The 15,745-nt window shown below is 45.9% G+C and overlaps 1 protein-coding gene across 1 annotated transcript in view; it reads right to left on the bottom strand.

Moving 5' to 3' along the window:
- Positions 1–15,518, bottom strand: part of CCBE1 (collagen and calcium binding EGF domains 1) — a 199,877-nt gene extending 184,359 nt beyond the window's left edge. The window contains exons 1-2 of the mRNA XM_012745521.3: positions 15,236–15,518; positions 14,653–14,733 (exon numbers count right to left, since the gene is read on the bottom strand). Coding sequence (XP_012600975.2) covers positions 14,653–14,733; positions 15,236–15,366 — 212 coding nt within the window. The 5' untranslated portion in view covers positions 15,367–15,518. The remainder of the gene's footprint in view (positions 1–14,652; positions 14,734–15,235) is intronic.
- Positions 15,519–15,745: the final 227 nt, after the last annotated feature.

Raw genomic sequence — 15,745 nt, 5'->3', positions numbered from 1 at the left:
TTTAAAAAGGAAATTCAGCTGGGCAAGGGTGGTTCATGCCTGTAATTCTAGCACTTGGGGAAGCTGAGGCAGGAGGATTGCTCGAGGTCAGGAGTTCTAGGCCAGCCTAAGCAAGCACGAGATCCCATCCCTACAACAAATAATCAGCCAGGCATCATGGCACAGGCCTGTAGTCCCAGTGACTCAGGAAGCTGAACCAGGAGGGTCCCTTGAGCCCAGGAGTGGAAAGTTGCAGTGAGCTACGGAGCTATGGTGACACCACGGCGCTTCTAGCCCAGGCAACAGAGCAAGATGCTAAGAAAGGGGGGAGATGGGAAAATGAAAAAGAGACAAGACCAGACCAGAACAGACAAGGAAGAGGAGATGATGAGGAAGAGGAGACCAGACAGGAGGGAGAGGAGACCAGACCAGACGAGGAAGAGAAAAGAAGAGAGAAAGGGAGAAAGACACACATACCCACCCAACATGTTTAAGGAAAGATTCACAGAAGAGGCAGGACTTGGAGGCAAAGCTTGAATAACTTGAATGGTTAAGAGCTGCAAGGCAGGGTAGCCCATGCTGGAGTGTCTTAGTGCACATAAACTCCCTTCTCACCCACACAGCAGTGACCACCCACAGATGGCCCCAAGTGTTCCAAGACCTCAAACCTCTCCTGCCCTAGGACCACAAGAGCCCCCAGGGCCAGGCGTCTCCAGGCTTGGGCACCCTTTTTCATTGTCCTTTATGTGGTCTCCACCAATTATAATACATATATGTTCCATGACCAGAACACATGCTTCCCATACACTGGGGGTCTCTGGGAAATTACAGAATATAATGGGGACAGCAGAGATACCAAGCAGGTCATCAGGAGCCCACTTGGATTCTCTAATGCCTTCAATTTAAATACTCATTCATATGAGATTCTCTGTCCTAGGGTGTCATGCTCACTAGGACTGTCAAACTGAGGTTGTATTAACTCAGAGGTCACTTATGAACCACTTCATCTTACCAGCCTCAAATTCAAAGAAATCCCTCATTAAGAACCTCAAAGGCACCTCTATACACAAAATGCAATTGCATTTCTTTTATTTCTTGATTTATAATCATTTCCATTGCTGTGGTTTAATAAGCATAAATGCTGTTGTAGCACTCAAGATAAATTATATGTACAGAACTATGCATTACATAGAGATACTTGGGGACTGCCTGGTTTAAGGCCATATGGTAAATGCAGGGCTTAAGTTATAACTATCCAGTCAAACCACAGAAAGCATTATTTTGTGTTACATAAAGTTAACTCAAGCCCATAAAAAACCTTGTGTTTCCTGGGGTGGGAACGGTGGTTTGAGAAGTTCTTTCAGGCTGGGCGAGGTGGCTCACGCCTGTAATCCTAGCACTCTGGGAGGCCGAGGCGGGCAGATTGCTCGAGGTCAGGAGTTCGAAACCAGCCTGAGCAAGAGCGACACCCTGTCTCTACTATAAATAGAAAGAAATTAATTGGCCAACTAATATATATAGAAAAAATTAGCCAGGCATGGTTGGCACATGCCTGTAGTCCCAGCAACTAGGGAGGCTGAGGCAGCAGGATTGCTTGAGCCCAGGAGTTTGAGGTTGCTGTGAGCTAGGCTGACATCATGGCACTCACACTCTAGCCTGGACAACAAAGCCAGACTCTGTTTCAAAAAAAAAAGAGAAGTTCTTTCAGTTATCAGAAGGGAAGGCAGGAGAGTAAAGAGGCATACAGATGGGTGGGAGGAGGATCCCGGCCAGCATGTAGATTTCCTGCCACACTATGTGAAAAAGCAGAGTGTTTGTGTTTGATGCTCGCAAGGAAAGAAAAACACAGCTTGACACTGAAAAGCTTTCATTTATAATATGCTGAGCCATGTTTATGTCTTGGGGGAAGGTTCACGCAGTGCAGCAACAAAGCAAAATATTGAACAAAAAAATGCAAAGGTTGCTCAGTAGCTCCAAACACCAAGCTGAGAGCCCACAATATAAAATGAAAAGTGATGGAATTTGTACCATGGGATTTGGAACTGATCAGCTTAAGAAACTCATAACTCATGAAGGCAGAGAAATGCCCTATCCTTCTTAATCCACCTCGGTCTACTGCATTGCTCTCCAGCTACGCTCAAACCAACCCCCATGGAGCAGAAGGGAGCTGCCAGGAGAAAGCAAGATCTAACGGATGAAGGATGGGAGACACCAGACGTGTTGACGCTTCACCAACACTGTCTTAAGCCACGAACTCCCATCGAGGGAGCTGGACCTGCAGCAATTGCCAAAGGCGTGAAAAGGCCCTAGGCTTAGTGGCCATGGAAGTAAGAAACAGAGGCCACTTACCCAGCTTCTGACAAAGGCCTAGGCTGCTTCTCTTTAAGTCTCAGGCAGTGGTTTTCAACCTTTGCCACGTACTGGAACCACGTGAGCAGCTTTACAAATTCCTGGTGCCTGGCACCCACCTCAGGAGTTTCGGATGTGACTGGGCTGTAGGGCAGTCTGAACGCTGGGATTTCTTTTTTTTTTTTTTTTTTTTTTTTGAAACAGAGTCTCACTTTGTTGCCCAGGCTAGAGTGAGTGCCATGGCGTCAGCCTGGCTCACAGCAACCTCAATCTCCGGGGCTCAGCAATCCTACTGCCTCAGCCTCCTGAGTAGCTGGGACTACAGGCATGCACCACCATGCCCGGCTAATTTCTTGTATATATATTTTTAGTTGGTCAATTAATTTATTTCTATTTTTGGTAGAGACGGGGTCTCGCTCAGGCTGGTTTTGAACTCCTGACCTTGAGCAATCCGCCCGCCTCGGCCTCCCAAAGTGCTAGGATTACAGGCGTGAGCCACCACGCCCGGCCTTGGGATTTCTTTTTTAAAGCTCCTCAAATGATTCTAATGTGTGGTCAAGGCTAAGAATCATGACCTACCGCCTTGCAAGGAGGAAATATGCAATCAAGCGAGTGCGTGCTCTGGAAAGAGGCAGTGATGATTAGGACAGCACTTTCCAAAATGGAATGTGCAGAGGAAACACCTAGGGACCTTGTCAAAATGCAGATTCCGATTCGGTGGGTCTGGGATGAGGCCCAAGCAGCTGCTCTGTAACTGCGACATCTTGCTAGAAGTTGTTAGAATCGTCTCCACCATCTGGCACCATCCTGGAGAGGTTCCACAGAAGCGAAACTTACAAGTTAACATTATGGTTTATGTTGTTTTTAGATAAAATTTAATCCTCCTTCTTCAGCGATATTGCTGAAGCTAATTTAATCACATAGGATAACTCAGGGTAACTGTGTGGGGCAGCGAAACGTGCACGATAACACATCTTTCACTGAATGGTGCCAGTGCGTGCTGGTTCCTTTGCGGGGAATGGGCGGTTGCCATGATTGCTTTCGATGACTCGTCCAACTTTTGTTTTTACCAGTAGAATTGATGTCCCCATTTCCAGCAGGCCTCCTTTCTTCTTCTAAATGCCTCTTTAATTTGCAGTTGGCAAGAAAGTGAAGAAACCACAATTGTTAGGCCTTCAAGAAGAGCCCAGTGGTTAAGAACACAAGTTCTGGTGTCAGGTTGCCTGGCTTAGAGTCCCAGCCCAGCCACATGTACCTGCATGTGGCCTTGATGTGCACCTGGCCACTCTACACAAGAGCTCGTATAGGATAAAAGACGAGCTAGGATGGCTTCTGGCAGAATGAGTTCTCATAGAGGGCAAGCAATCTAAGGCACTCAAAGAAAGCACATGATGTTTTTGATATCCACTTTTGGTTACTCAAAGCCTTTTGTGATATCACCAAAAATAAATATCTGTTTTGGTATTCAAAGTTCCTCTTCTTCCTCATCCTTCTCCTCCTCTTTTCATCCTTGTTCCAGATAGAAACTGTTGCCAGACATAAGTGTGGGATTACTTATGGTACACAGTTCTCTCACTATGTCCACCCAACTAGGCTAGAACATGCAAGCATGATCTGCAGAAATTGACATATGCAAGTTATTACCAAAAAAAAAATCAATTTCACAGAATTTTTAAAAATCCTTCAAACTAGGCTGGGCATGGTGGCTCACGCCTGTAATCCTAGCACTCTGGGAGGCTGAGGTGGGCGGATCGCTCGAAGTCAGGAGTTTGAAACCAGCCTGAGCAAGAGCAAGACCCCGTCTCTACTATAAATAGAAAGAAGTTAATTGGCCAGCTAATATATATATAGAAAAAATTAGCCTGGCATGGTGGCACATGCCTGTAGTCCCAGCTACTCAGGAGGCTGAGGCAGAAGGATTGCGCAAGCCCAGGAGTCTGAGGTTGCTGTGAGCTAGGCTGATGCCACGGGACTCACTCTAGCCTGGGCAACAAAGTGAGACTGTCTCAAAAAAAAAAAAAAAATCCTTCAAATTTTCTCAGATAAAAGCCCATTCATATAACATAAGTTCTAATTGTTCATTCAGATTCTATCAGGACTAAACTCTGTGCATCTTTGTTTTAAGATGACCTTGCCTCCAAAGGGCACTGCGGTCTAGCTCTCACACAACCTGCAGTTGGCTTAACAATCTGTGGTCTTGATGGGTTCCTAGGAAGGCAACTTCTGCTCTGCCATGCAATTTTTCACCACAAAAATGGTGAACCACTTCTCTGTAGGAAAATTCCAAAAGGAAACATGGACACGTTACCTAGAGCAATCCTAAACAAAAGCAAAGCAAAGAGAGGTAACAACTGGAGTAAAAGCCACAATGTGATCTCTGTGATTTCAGATAGCCTCCAACTTCTGAAAAAAAAAAAAAAATAGAGCTAGAAACATGCAAGCTACAAAACTTGTATTTGTAAAATCTATCAACCTTTCTTAGTTTGCCTTGATCTTAACCTCTATTAAAAATAAGTAAAAAATATGTTACCAAGGTCAGAAGCTGACACATGACTTGAATATAAACATCTCTTCCCCCAACACACAACTTCATCACCATGGGGTCCTTTCTGCTCCTGAGCAAGCTCTGTGCCCGTATGTCTCCTCATTTCACAGCACTCCTTCATCTTCCCATCACATCAAGTGATGAATTCCAACAATTTCCTACTTTCCCCTTCTTTGCCAAAATACCATCATCAGACTTTGCTTCTCCCCTCAGAATCTCTTTTGAAGAGTTATTTGGTCTCTGCTACTCTCTCCTCCACACTCACTGTTCCACGTTATAATTTAGGGGTCTCCATGAGCTTTATGGGACAAAACAGTTCAAAGTTCAAAAGTTTAGTTACCATTATCTTGCATAGTGTAACTGTACAGTTAACTGTACAGTTATCCTTTTTTATCTATAGGACATCCTTTTTTAGCTATAGGACAAAAATATAAAGTTAAAGATCTGATTTGGAGCACTCTTCACTGAAAATGGTTGTTTTTCTACATGCATATTCTCTAGAAACACTATCATTTGATTTTGGAAAGTTTTCCACTACACAAATTCAAAACATGTCAAAGCATATGGAGAGGTACCTTTCATAGGTCAAAGCCTATGAAAATTAATACGTAAGTCAATAAAGAAGGAAGTAGAAAGCCGGCCAGAGCAATTTGAGGATTACTGAACTGGCAGAGGAAGGCTTGTCTTGGAAACAGGCACAAAGGCAGAAGTTAGTGCTCAGCTACTTGCAATTAAGTCAGCTTCTTAGACACTGACGAGTTATACTCATTTAGATCACTTGGGGATAATGACTTGAAAGAAGTCCCCGCTCAACAAAAATTATGATTCCTGGAGATCAGGAAACCAAGTCACAACTAAAGGTGCTTGGCCAAGAAATTCAAATACAATAAAATAAATGAGGCAATACACAGGTGTATGATCCAAAGATGAAGCTGAGTAAATGACTGCCCCCAAAGTCACCTCCTTGAGGACTGAGACATGTGGATAAAGGGAGTATGTAGATGGAAAAAAACCCCACTCCTAATCTTTGTATTAAGGTGAACCTGTAAGAGTCAAGTTTTTTCTCTAAAGGGGCCAGAGAGTATCTGAAGCTTTGGGGGCCAAATAAGGACTCTGTTGTATGGTTTTTCTCTTTCATACAACCTTTTAAAGACGTAAAAACCATTGTTAGGCTACCAGTAGTACCAAAACGAGCCATAGGCCCTAGTTTGTCCATCTCTGCTCCATGCCAACCTCCCAGAGCCAGATCAGCCTGGCAAAGGCCCTCCTGTATCCTACAGGTTCTCTGCAGACACAGCCCCCCAAGGAGCAGCCGGCAGGGCTGACATCTGCCCCTGTCACTCCCAGAGGAGTGAGGACAGCAACCTTTTCCCCAGATGAAGCACAGAATCTCCCACAGAGAGTGGTTAAGAGGAGAGGGCTGAAAACAGATGTGGCCCAAGTTTCTGAAATCAGAATCTAGTGCATGTTCTACCACAGTGAATAAGGCAGCAACGTACATATTCAACCCAAGCTCACATCTGCTCTTGACATGCATGGATCAGACACCGAAGCTGGAAAGAGGAAGCCACTCTTGGCTCAATGGGGATTAAATGTGTAGCCATAACCACCACCTCACCTTCTACAGGTGTTTCAGGATGGAAATAGAAATGGTCCAAAAAGGTTCAGATACATGTATGAGCATACACAACAGATCTATAATGTGTCCAGAGGAAAGTCGAGGAAATGTCAGAGGGGTACACCTTCTTAAAACACTCTACTTAAAGTCACTGTCAGAAAACGTGAGGCTGGCCTAGGCTGAGGTGACCTGGGCTGGGGGCATTTGTCCCTAGTGGGGCGATTCTGATGCTGCCATCCACCTCAGTGTCACACGGCAAGGGAACTTACCTCTTCTTCACAATGCTCTCACATTGCAACACATCAGAAGAAACCCGTGGCAGGAGCTAAGTTCTTGCTAGCTCCTCTGCAGAAAAAACTTCAGTTACCACCATCCCTGTGTTTGTGTGTCCCTGCTTGGAGCTGTGGGGTTTCTTTTGCTGAAAGGATACAGCTGGGCTACAGGAAATTAAGATCGTAGCTCCCAAAGATGTGACATTAATCAGATTTACACCAAACATAACTATCTTAAAAATGTCCCAAAGGACGTCCTTAGTTCAAAGTTCCACCACTGGAAAACAAATTCAATTAAAATCCACAAATTCCATGAGGACAGAGGTTTTTGTGTTGTTGTTGTCAGAGGAGAGGAGGTTTGTCTGTTTTATTCAGATACACTTGTAGTGCCTAGAGCTGAGCTGGGCAGAGGAGCACGCCAGTATTCGACTGAATGAATGAATGAGAGTTGTTTGTAAGACTTTAAAGTTAGTAAACGGCTTCATGGAAAAAAGGGCCTAGCTTGGCAGAAGCTGAACTGCAGATGTTATAGCTATTTACTTTTTCATCACCCAAATAAAAGCAATAATCTAAAACAGAATGAGATCTTTGTTCTCCAGATACTGGCAACGCTCTGAATGCGAGCAGACCCCCTAAACTCACAAAAGCGGCCTGGGTCCCGCTGAGCAGGAGGGTAGCAGGTTTTGGGAAGCTGAACAGCACTGACATGGAAACTGCTGATTGAAATGCAAACCTTCTCCAGAGAAGATAGAATACCAAGAATAAAGGAACAGAGCATTCCGGGTACACCCACCCCAGCTTCACTTACAAAAGATGAAGTTAACCATAGGAAGTCAGGAAGCACCAACAACTGAGTAGCAACTGGATCAGATCTCAAAGGACGCAATGGTGAAAGTGCAGCCTTTTGTGGCTAGTGGGTTCAATTGTTAGTTGTTTCCAATCGCTCTGTATTGTTTCTCTGAGAGTGAGCGAGAAGTGACACAGAACCTTGCCTCGGCCAACACTCTCCACCTCCCCTCCTTCCTCTAACACCTGTTCTTGTGGGAGGGAGGGGGAATCCCCCTTAAAACTGATCCTCCACTTCAAAGCCAGCGTCTTTGGCACAATTAACACATGGGCAGGAACCCGCAGGTCCTCTTCAGGTGTTACTTAAAATGGCAAGTTCACAGAGTTAGCTCTAGCTGCCAGAACCCAGCACCTGTGACACATTAGCAATTAAAGCCAAGCAGGTCTAGCTGGGAACCAATGGCAGTAACGGCAGCACCTGAGAGGTACAGTTAATCTCTGGTTTCTAAGAGAACCTTTCCATCCCAGCTTTTAAAGGAAGCTCATTTGGACAGCAACAAAAGTTCCAGAAGACCTAGAAGATTTAAGTCAAATCTCATCATTATTTACCTTTAAGATTAACATATTCACTTACTCAGATATGTATGGAACCATCACTCTGTCCAGGCATGGAGCTAGCCTCACAGGACACAGTCATGAAGGAGAGGACAGATGGTCTGTGCTCCCAGAGCGTCAGAAATCCATGTTGGAGACAGCCTCCCATAAGGGAGAAGCCTGCCTGCCTTCACAGCATGTGTGACTTAGGCAGTTCTGGGAGAAGGAAAAAAAAAAAACACCTCCACCCACCCCTGCCCTGTTCTTTACAACTTTCATACTCTTTCCTCCTTAGTGGTGGGACATGGATGGTTGTTGCAAAGACAACAGTGCTTTCTGAAAGGGGAACCACATGCCCTGAATGAGCCAACAATTATTCAGAGCTGCCCTTAGTGCCCATCCTCAGTTATGTTGGCCCTGGGACAGGGAGGCAGCAGAGAGAGAAACCAGAACTGGGCTGAGGATCTAGTCTTTCTGCCAATAAGACCCTTCCTTTCATGGCCCTGAGCAAGGAGCAAACCTCTCTGATGCTCCGTAAAAATCAGGTAACTTCATGTTCTAACAGGTTACACCTGTTAGCAGGTTCCACCTGCTCATATGGTCATGAATAGTCATGGAAGCAAAGATATTTTGTAATTTTCCCAAAGAAAATTTCTAGGCTATCCTACATTTAATACTATCCTACTAGATTTCTGGGCTATCTTTCATATGGAAAAGCAACTAGGAACAAGTGACATCTCACTGTGGTCTGAATTCACACTTTTAAAAATATTATAAAGGTCAATAAAACTCACAAGAGTCAAATTTCCATTAAGCACCTACTACATACGTTCAACATGCCAGACTCAGCAGACAATGACAATGAGCATTTATCCAGCATTTCCTGTGTCTCAAGCTTTTCAAAGCACTCTACATACATTAATTCACTTAATCCTCACAGCCTCCCTGTAATTTCAGCACTAATATGATGCTCATTTTGCAAAGGAGAGAACTGAAGCACAGATTAGGAAACTTTTCAAGGTCATAAAACTACTAAGCAGCAGAGCTGGGAGTTTTATTGTATGTGTTTTGACAGCAGAGCCCTCTGTGGGAACTCGGTGACTTACCAGAGCAGTGCATTCTGCATCCTTTCCTCAATGTATCCTTAGCTAGAGCCCAGTGTTATCAGTCTTACCGTGCTGCGCCAATTAAGAGGACCTTGCTCTACAAACTTCAAGTAAACACAGTTGCAGAAATCACATTCATTTCCACATTCTCAGAGGACTTGGCAACACTGTTGCATTATCTCAAAGAAGAGTGGGAATTCTTACATCTCCCAAGTCACTATCTCCTATGGAATGTGAGCCACCCCAAGCAAGAGCACCGCCTACCGAGATGCCACTGACTGGACGGATGTGGGAGTACCGGCAAGACTGGGGGGGCACTGGTACCACGCAGCCTCCACTTTAGAGGTCCATGAATCTCAAAGCCAAAAGTCACGGCTAACAAAGTTTAGAAAAACACCTAACATGCTCTATGTTAAAGAGCCACCTTGAAGAACAAAGTCTTCTTTTGCTCAAAACAGCCATTTCTATCCTCCCTATCCCCGATAACATATGAACTACATGACTTTGAACTCAATCATACACCACTGTGCACTGGTCACAGTTTCAAGGGCCTTATCTAAGATCAAGTCTGCAAGACCAGGGACTATACCTTGTTGCTTTATATGTAAACATTTTCTAGGACTATTCTAAGCTCATAACAAATGTTCGATAACTCAATTAGGGAATCAAAAAGGTTAATTAGGATGTTTATTCAATAGCCTCAAACTAGATTTTAGTGATGTTTCTTATATACAAGCCTGTTCCTCGTTTCTTATTTAACGAAAGCCTTTTAAGATGGCATTTTGTTGTTATAACCCAATAAACGGAAAGTAAATAAACCTTTTGGTTCAAACTACATGGTTTGAGAAAGACGGGGGGGGGGGGGGGAGTCAACTTGTGGGAAAAAATTTGATAGCCATAAGAGGGTAATGTCATATTAACTTTTTACACTTGATTTTATATGCTTAGTTTGGCTGTAATAAATTCAGTTCAGACAAATCACACCCCAACTCTGATACCTTAACTACTGGTAAGAATATGCCATATGTTAGATTATAATGCTAAGCAAGTATGTACTCTTTACATTTATTAAGCTGTCACTAGCATTCACTCAAACATTATTGATTAAACTTTGGGTACTTGGTATAATACACATTGGAGATAGAGAATCTACGGGGACACTGACTAAGATAAAATCCTGCAAGGAAGGAAAGCTATACATGTATGAAGTTAGTTGTCTAAGATCTTATATACATATAAAGTCAATTGTCTAAGACCTTAAGGGCAATGGTAATTCAAAAAGACCACTATGGCTGTGGATGTTGGTGTTTCCTATGAAACTGTCTTTGAAATTTATAGCCATCTGGATTTATAGTCTTCTTCCTCACTTACATCCCAGGATCTAGAACATTCAGCCCTAGTTGAGAGCACCTGTGGGATAATGAAAGGGCCCAGGCTTTAAAGTCAGACAAACCTGAATTTGAATCTTGACTCTCCCACATATTAGTTTGTGGCCCTGGGCATGTTATTTAATCCCTCTGAGCTTTAGTTCTCTCCTCTGTAAAGCCGACATAACACAAATGCTACAGAGTCAATCATTGGATTAGAAATGATGCATGTGAAGTTGGTAGGACAGTGCTGAACACAAAGTCCTCAGCAAGACAGAATTGAGGCAAGGAGGTAGTTCCAGGACAAAAGATATTCTGGGCCGGGCACGGTGGCTCACGCCTGTAATCCTAGAACTCTGGGAGGCCAAGGCGGGCGGATTGCTCGAGGTTAGGAGTTCGAAACCAACCTGAGCAAGAGCAAGACCCCTTCTCTACTATAAATAGAAAGAAATTAATTGGCCAACTAATATATATAGAAAAAAATAGCCGGGCATGGTGGCGCGTGCCTGTAGTCCCAGCTACTTGGGAGGCTAAGGCAGGAGGATTGCTTGAGCCCAGGAGATTGAGGTTGCTGTGAGCTAGGCTGATGCCACAGCACTCACTCTAGCCAGGGCAATAAAGCGAGACTCTGTCTCAAAAAAAAAAAAAAAAAAAAAGATATTCTGAACCCATCTTTTCTTCTCCAAATCCCTTAGGTCTCCATATACCATTGGGTATAATGGCAGATCAGATTTATTGTGTCTACCATGTTCATTTTTGTATTAAATCTATCCTCCATATTAGTGGCTTTAAAAAAAAAGTTACTTAAACATGTCAAGTTCAGAAGCGGCTTCTGAAGTTCTTTCACTTGTGTTAAAAACCATTTACCAAAAGACCCCTGGGTAAAGAGTAGGCATTTACTCAGAACATGCTACATGACTGACAGCTTAATTAAAAGTAAAACTCAGCAAGGAAAAAATCAAACAACCCTATCAAAAAGTGGGCAAAGGACATGAACAGAAACTTTCCAAAAGACAGAATAATGGCCAACAAACATATGAAAAAATGCTCAACATCTCTAATCATCAGGGAAATGCAAATCAAAACCACAATGAGATATCACTTATCTCCAGTGAGAATGGCCTTGATTAATGAATCCCAAAATAAAAAATGTTGGAGTGGATGTGGAAAGATGGGAACACTCCTACACTGCTGGTGGGACTGCAAACTAGTTCAACCTCTGTGGAAAGCAATATGGAGATACCTTAAAGTGATACCAGTGGATCTACCATTTGATCCAGCAATCCCATTACTGGGCATCTACCCAAAAGAACAAAAGTCACTCTATGAGAAGAAACTTGCACTTGAATGTTTATAGCAGCACAATTCACAATTGCAAAGTTGTGGAAACAACCCAAGTGCCCCTCAAAACATTAGTGGATTAATAAAATGTGGTATATGTATACCATGGAGTACTATTCAGCTTTAAGAAACAATGGTGATATAGCACCTCTTGTATATTCCTGGCTACAGCTGGAACCCATTCTACTATGTGAAGTATCTCAAGAATGGAAAAACCAGCACCAACATGTACTCACCAGCAAATTGGTATTAACTGATCAACACCTAAGTGGACATATAGGAATACCATTTATCGGGTGTCGGGCAGGTAGGGGGTATATACAAACATAATGAGTACGATGTGCACCAACTGGGGGATGGACACGCTTGAAGCTCTGACTTGAGGGGGGATGGAGGGACAAGGGCAATATATGTAACCTTAACATTTGTACCCCCATAATATGCTGAACAAAAAAAGTAACCCTTGAAGAATCTGGTTTCCTGGAAGACTGGTCCTTTGCCTCATTTTAGGTTAATGTGGTAGACGAGCTAACTGCTCATCTAAGGATCTGTCTAAATGGGCTCACACGTGTTCCTGGGGGTGAGGACACTGGTTTCTATAGCAGTGCTTTAAAATTTAATGCACATCTCATTAAAATGCAGGTTCTGATTCAGGAGGTCTAGGGAGAGGCCCGAGATTCCAACAAGCGCCCAGATGCTGCCGTGCGGCAGGTTTCCAGACCACACCTGGAGCAGCAGAGTCTACAAGGCTAGGACAGTCAACTCACAAACTAAGGAACACGTGGCATTCCTCCATTGTTGGGGTTCAAAAGCGAAAGAAGCAGAAACTACCAACTGACTTTGTCTTAAAAAGAGCAGTAAGTTGTAGAAATAGGATAAGGCCACTAGAGTACACATGAAACTCGACTTTCATAAACATGAAAACAAAAAACTTTTCATATTACACAAGAATCAACATCACTTCTTAGCTGAAGACATCTTGTCCCATACCTTAAACAAAGCTCTTTATTCTTTTCCTTAAAATTTCCTTTTTGCTAGATTTCATAGCTGTTTCTTTGGGTAGCTGTTAGTAAAAAAATAAAATAAAATTGCCAAGCCACTGCTCATGTCTCTTGTTGAGTGTAAAAAACACCACGCTGCTTTAAAAAGTCTGAAAAAGATGATAGTAATAACCATAACAGAATAATCAGGCACTGATGGTTTCTGAAAACCTGACATGCGTTCTTTAACTGTCACTGATTTATGTCAATTCTGACCTTCAGGGACTGAACATATGAGCAAACCATCTCAGGGACACTTTCCATGTTAAATTAGAAGCTTAATACCGTAGTGATAGAAAAACAACGTGTCCTAAGAAATACTGTGTCATGGGGAGATACACAGGGCTGGAACCAGGCAGGCAGTCCTGCTGCCAGCACCACCAAGTCATTTTACCAGCCGGGTGACCTTGCCTGCTCACCCAGTTAACCTCTTAAAATCTTCACCTGCCGATTGAACACGCTTCTTTCTCCTCTGTCACAAATTGCTCAGCGTTCATCCCCCTAGAGATGGCAGCCCGTCCCAAGCCTGAGGAATGACTGTTGATTCACTTAAGTGATGGTTGTCATTCCATCGCCCACAAAAGATTTAAAAGTCTGAGTACACAACGTAACTGATGGTGCCTTTGAAAGCCCTGGAACCACTTGTATCTGAATCTTTGCTTCTGTGAAATGAACTTTCTTGCAACATTATGACCAATTCACAGGCTACAACATTATGAAGAGTAAAACTTCCTTTTAAGTTCATTTCTGGGGATTGCTATGTTACCTCCTGGCACCCCAAACGGACCTCATGAGCCTCAGAGACAGTCTGGTGTGGGCACGTGACCAGATTACCTTTAAAAAGCAGACACCCAATAAATGTTTGTGGGTGTGTGCCTCTTCCAACCAGTGAAAGCATGGGGACAGAAGCCCAGAACTCACAGTGAAAAGCGAAGTCACCCCTCACCTCCAAAGGCCGCAAGCGGGGAACAGTGGTTCTCTCCTGTTGGGGACAAGAACCACCTGGGGAGCATTTTTGAAACTACAGCTTCCCTAGCCCTGTCCGCTTCCCACGCTTAGTTTTAACAAGCGCCCTAGTGACTCACACACCCAGGTGGATCTGTGGCCCACATTTTCAGAGTCAGACTGTTCTTTTTCCTGTGTCCCAACGATCTTGATGTTTTCACTTGACACAACCACAACTACCCGCAATCTCCCCCCCTTTCCGTCCAGAGGCCGTGACAGCCATCCATTCTGTCCCAACAGAAGGTCAAAAAGACAGCCAAGTGCCAAGTATTTCCTTATTGTTGACTTTGTATTTTCAAAACAAAACGCAAATGTAAAAGCAGCCATTCGTCTTTGCTATGCCCCGCTGTTTACACGCAAAATCCATTCCACTCTTTCAAAACCTTGCAACCTCTTCCCTTCTAACCTCCACCACGCCAGCCTCTCAGGGAGCGGGCTCAGTCTGGGGATGCGAGGCACACGGTCTAGATGCAAACGCAGCCGCCCGGTGTGGCTCTGGCCCATAACCAACCAGCACCGAGGAGCGCACGTCCCAGCTACCCGCGGCCCCTGGTCTCCGAGCGCGACTCCACACCCCTCGTTGGCCACAGCGCGTCCCCATGCAGCCGGGGCGCGCAGCGGCCGCCACTCGCAGAGTCCCCTAGGCTTACCTGTAGCACGTGGTGAGCTCGCCTGAAGCCTTCAGACACGGGTATTTAGTAGTCACGATCTTGTTTTCCGAACAGATTTCTCTACAGAAAAGTAGCAGAGGAAACGAGTGACTGTCAGCGGGGAGCGGAGGGCGGCGTGTGCGCCGGGGGACCTCTGGCGCGCCAGGAGCGCGGGGCAGGCGCTGGTCCCCGAGCGCGTCCGCGGAGCTGACTCCGGGAACAGGGACGCGCCAGCCGAGGGTCGCAAAGGAGCGAGCCTAGCCCCAGGAGAAAGGAGAAGCTAAGGAAGCGGGGCTCACGAGCCACGCCCGCTGGTGGGCACGGGAGGGAGGCAGCAACGCGGGGCGGAGGGGATTCCAGAGCCCCGACCACGGACGGCGGCAGCTCCGGCTGCGGGCGCGGAGGCTGGTACCCGGCTGCAGAGTTCAGTGTCGCCCAGGACAGCTGAGCGCCCCGCCCGTGGCCGAGGAGCGAGGCCGTGCGGATCGCCGCGGGAGTGGGTGTTCGGGGGACCGCCCGCACCCCACGAGCCGGGCGCGCACCGAGCAGGAGCTCGCCCTCCGCTGGGGCTGGCAGCGCTTACCTGTCGCCGTTCTCGAGCTCTCGGTAGGTCCACGTGTGTCCCAGCGCCAGGAGCAGCAGCAGCGGACCCAGGCTCCTGCCCAGCTGCCCCCTGGCTGCTCCTCCCCGGCTCGGAGGAGGCGGCGGCACCATCGGGGAAGCTCCCGGCTTCTTCCCCGCGCCCGAGCTCCGTCCCGGCCCCGCGCCCTGCTCCTCGCGGCCGCCGCCTTCCCTCTCCCCGGCAGGGGGCGCCGGAGAGCAGGGGTGTTTGCACCACCTGCACGAGGCGCAGGGGCGCAGGGGGTCAGCCCAGCGGTTGGGGTGCCGGATGCCAACTCGGCCAGGTAAGCCGCGTGCTTGCGGGGTTGGGCCGGCGCGAGGGCCCTGGTCGTCTCGTCGGGACGTTCACGCCCGATTGACAGACTTGCTCGACTGGGCTTGGGGCCGTGCCCTCTCCCCTTCCCTCTTCCTCCTCTGGGAGAGACGTGCAGGGTGGCGAAAGCAGGCAGTTGTTTGCATTTTGCTCCAGGGT

The sequence above is a fragment of the Microcebus murinus genome, chromosome 17 (genome assembly GCF_040939455.1).
Source record: "Microcebus murinus isolate Inina chromosome 17, M.murinus_Inina_mat1.0, whole genome shotgun sequence".
Lineage (NCBI taxonomy): Eukaryota > Metazoa > Chordata > Mammalia > Primates > Cheirogaleidae > Microcebus > Microcebus murinus.
This window is presented reverse-complemented; position numbering and strand designations above follow the sequence as displayed.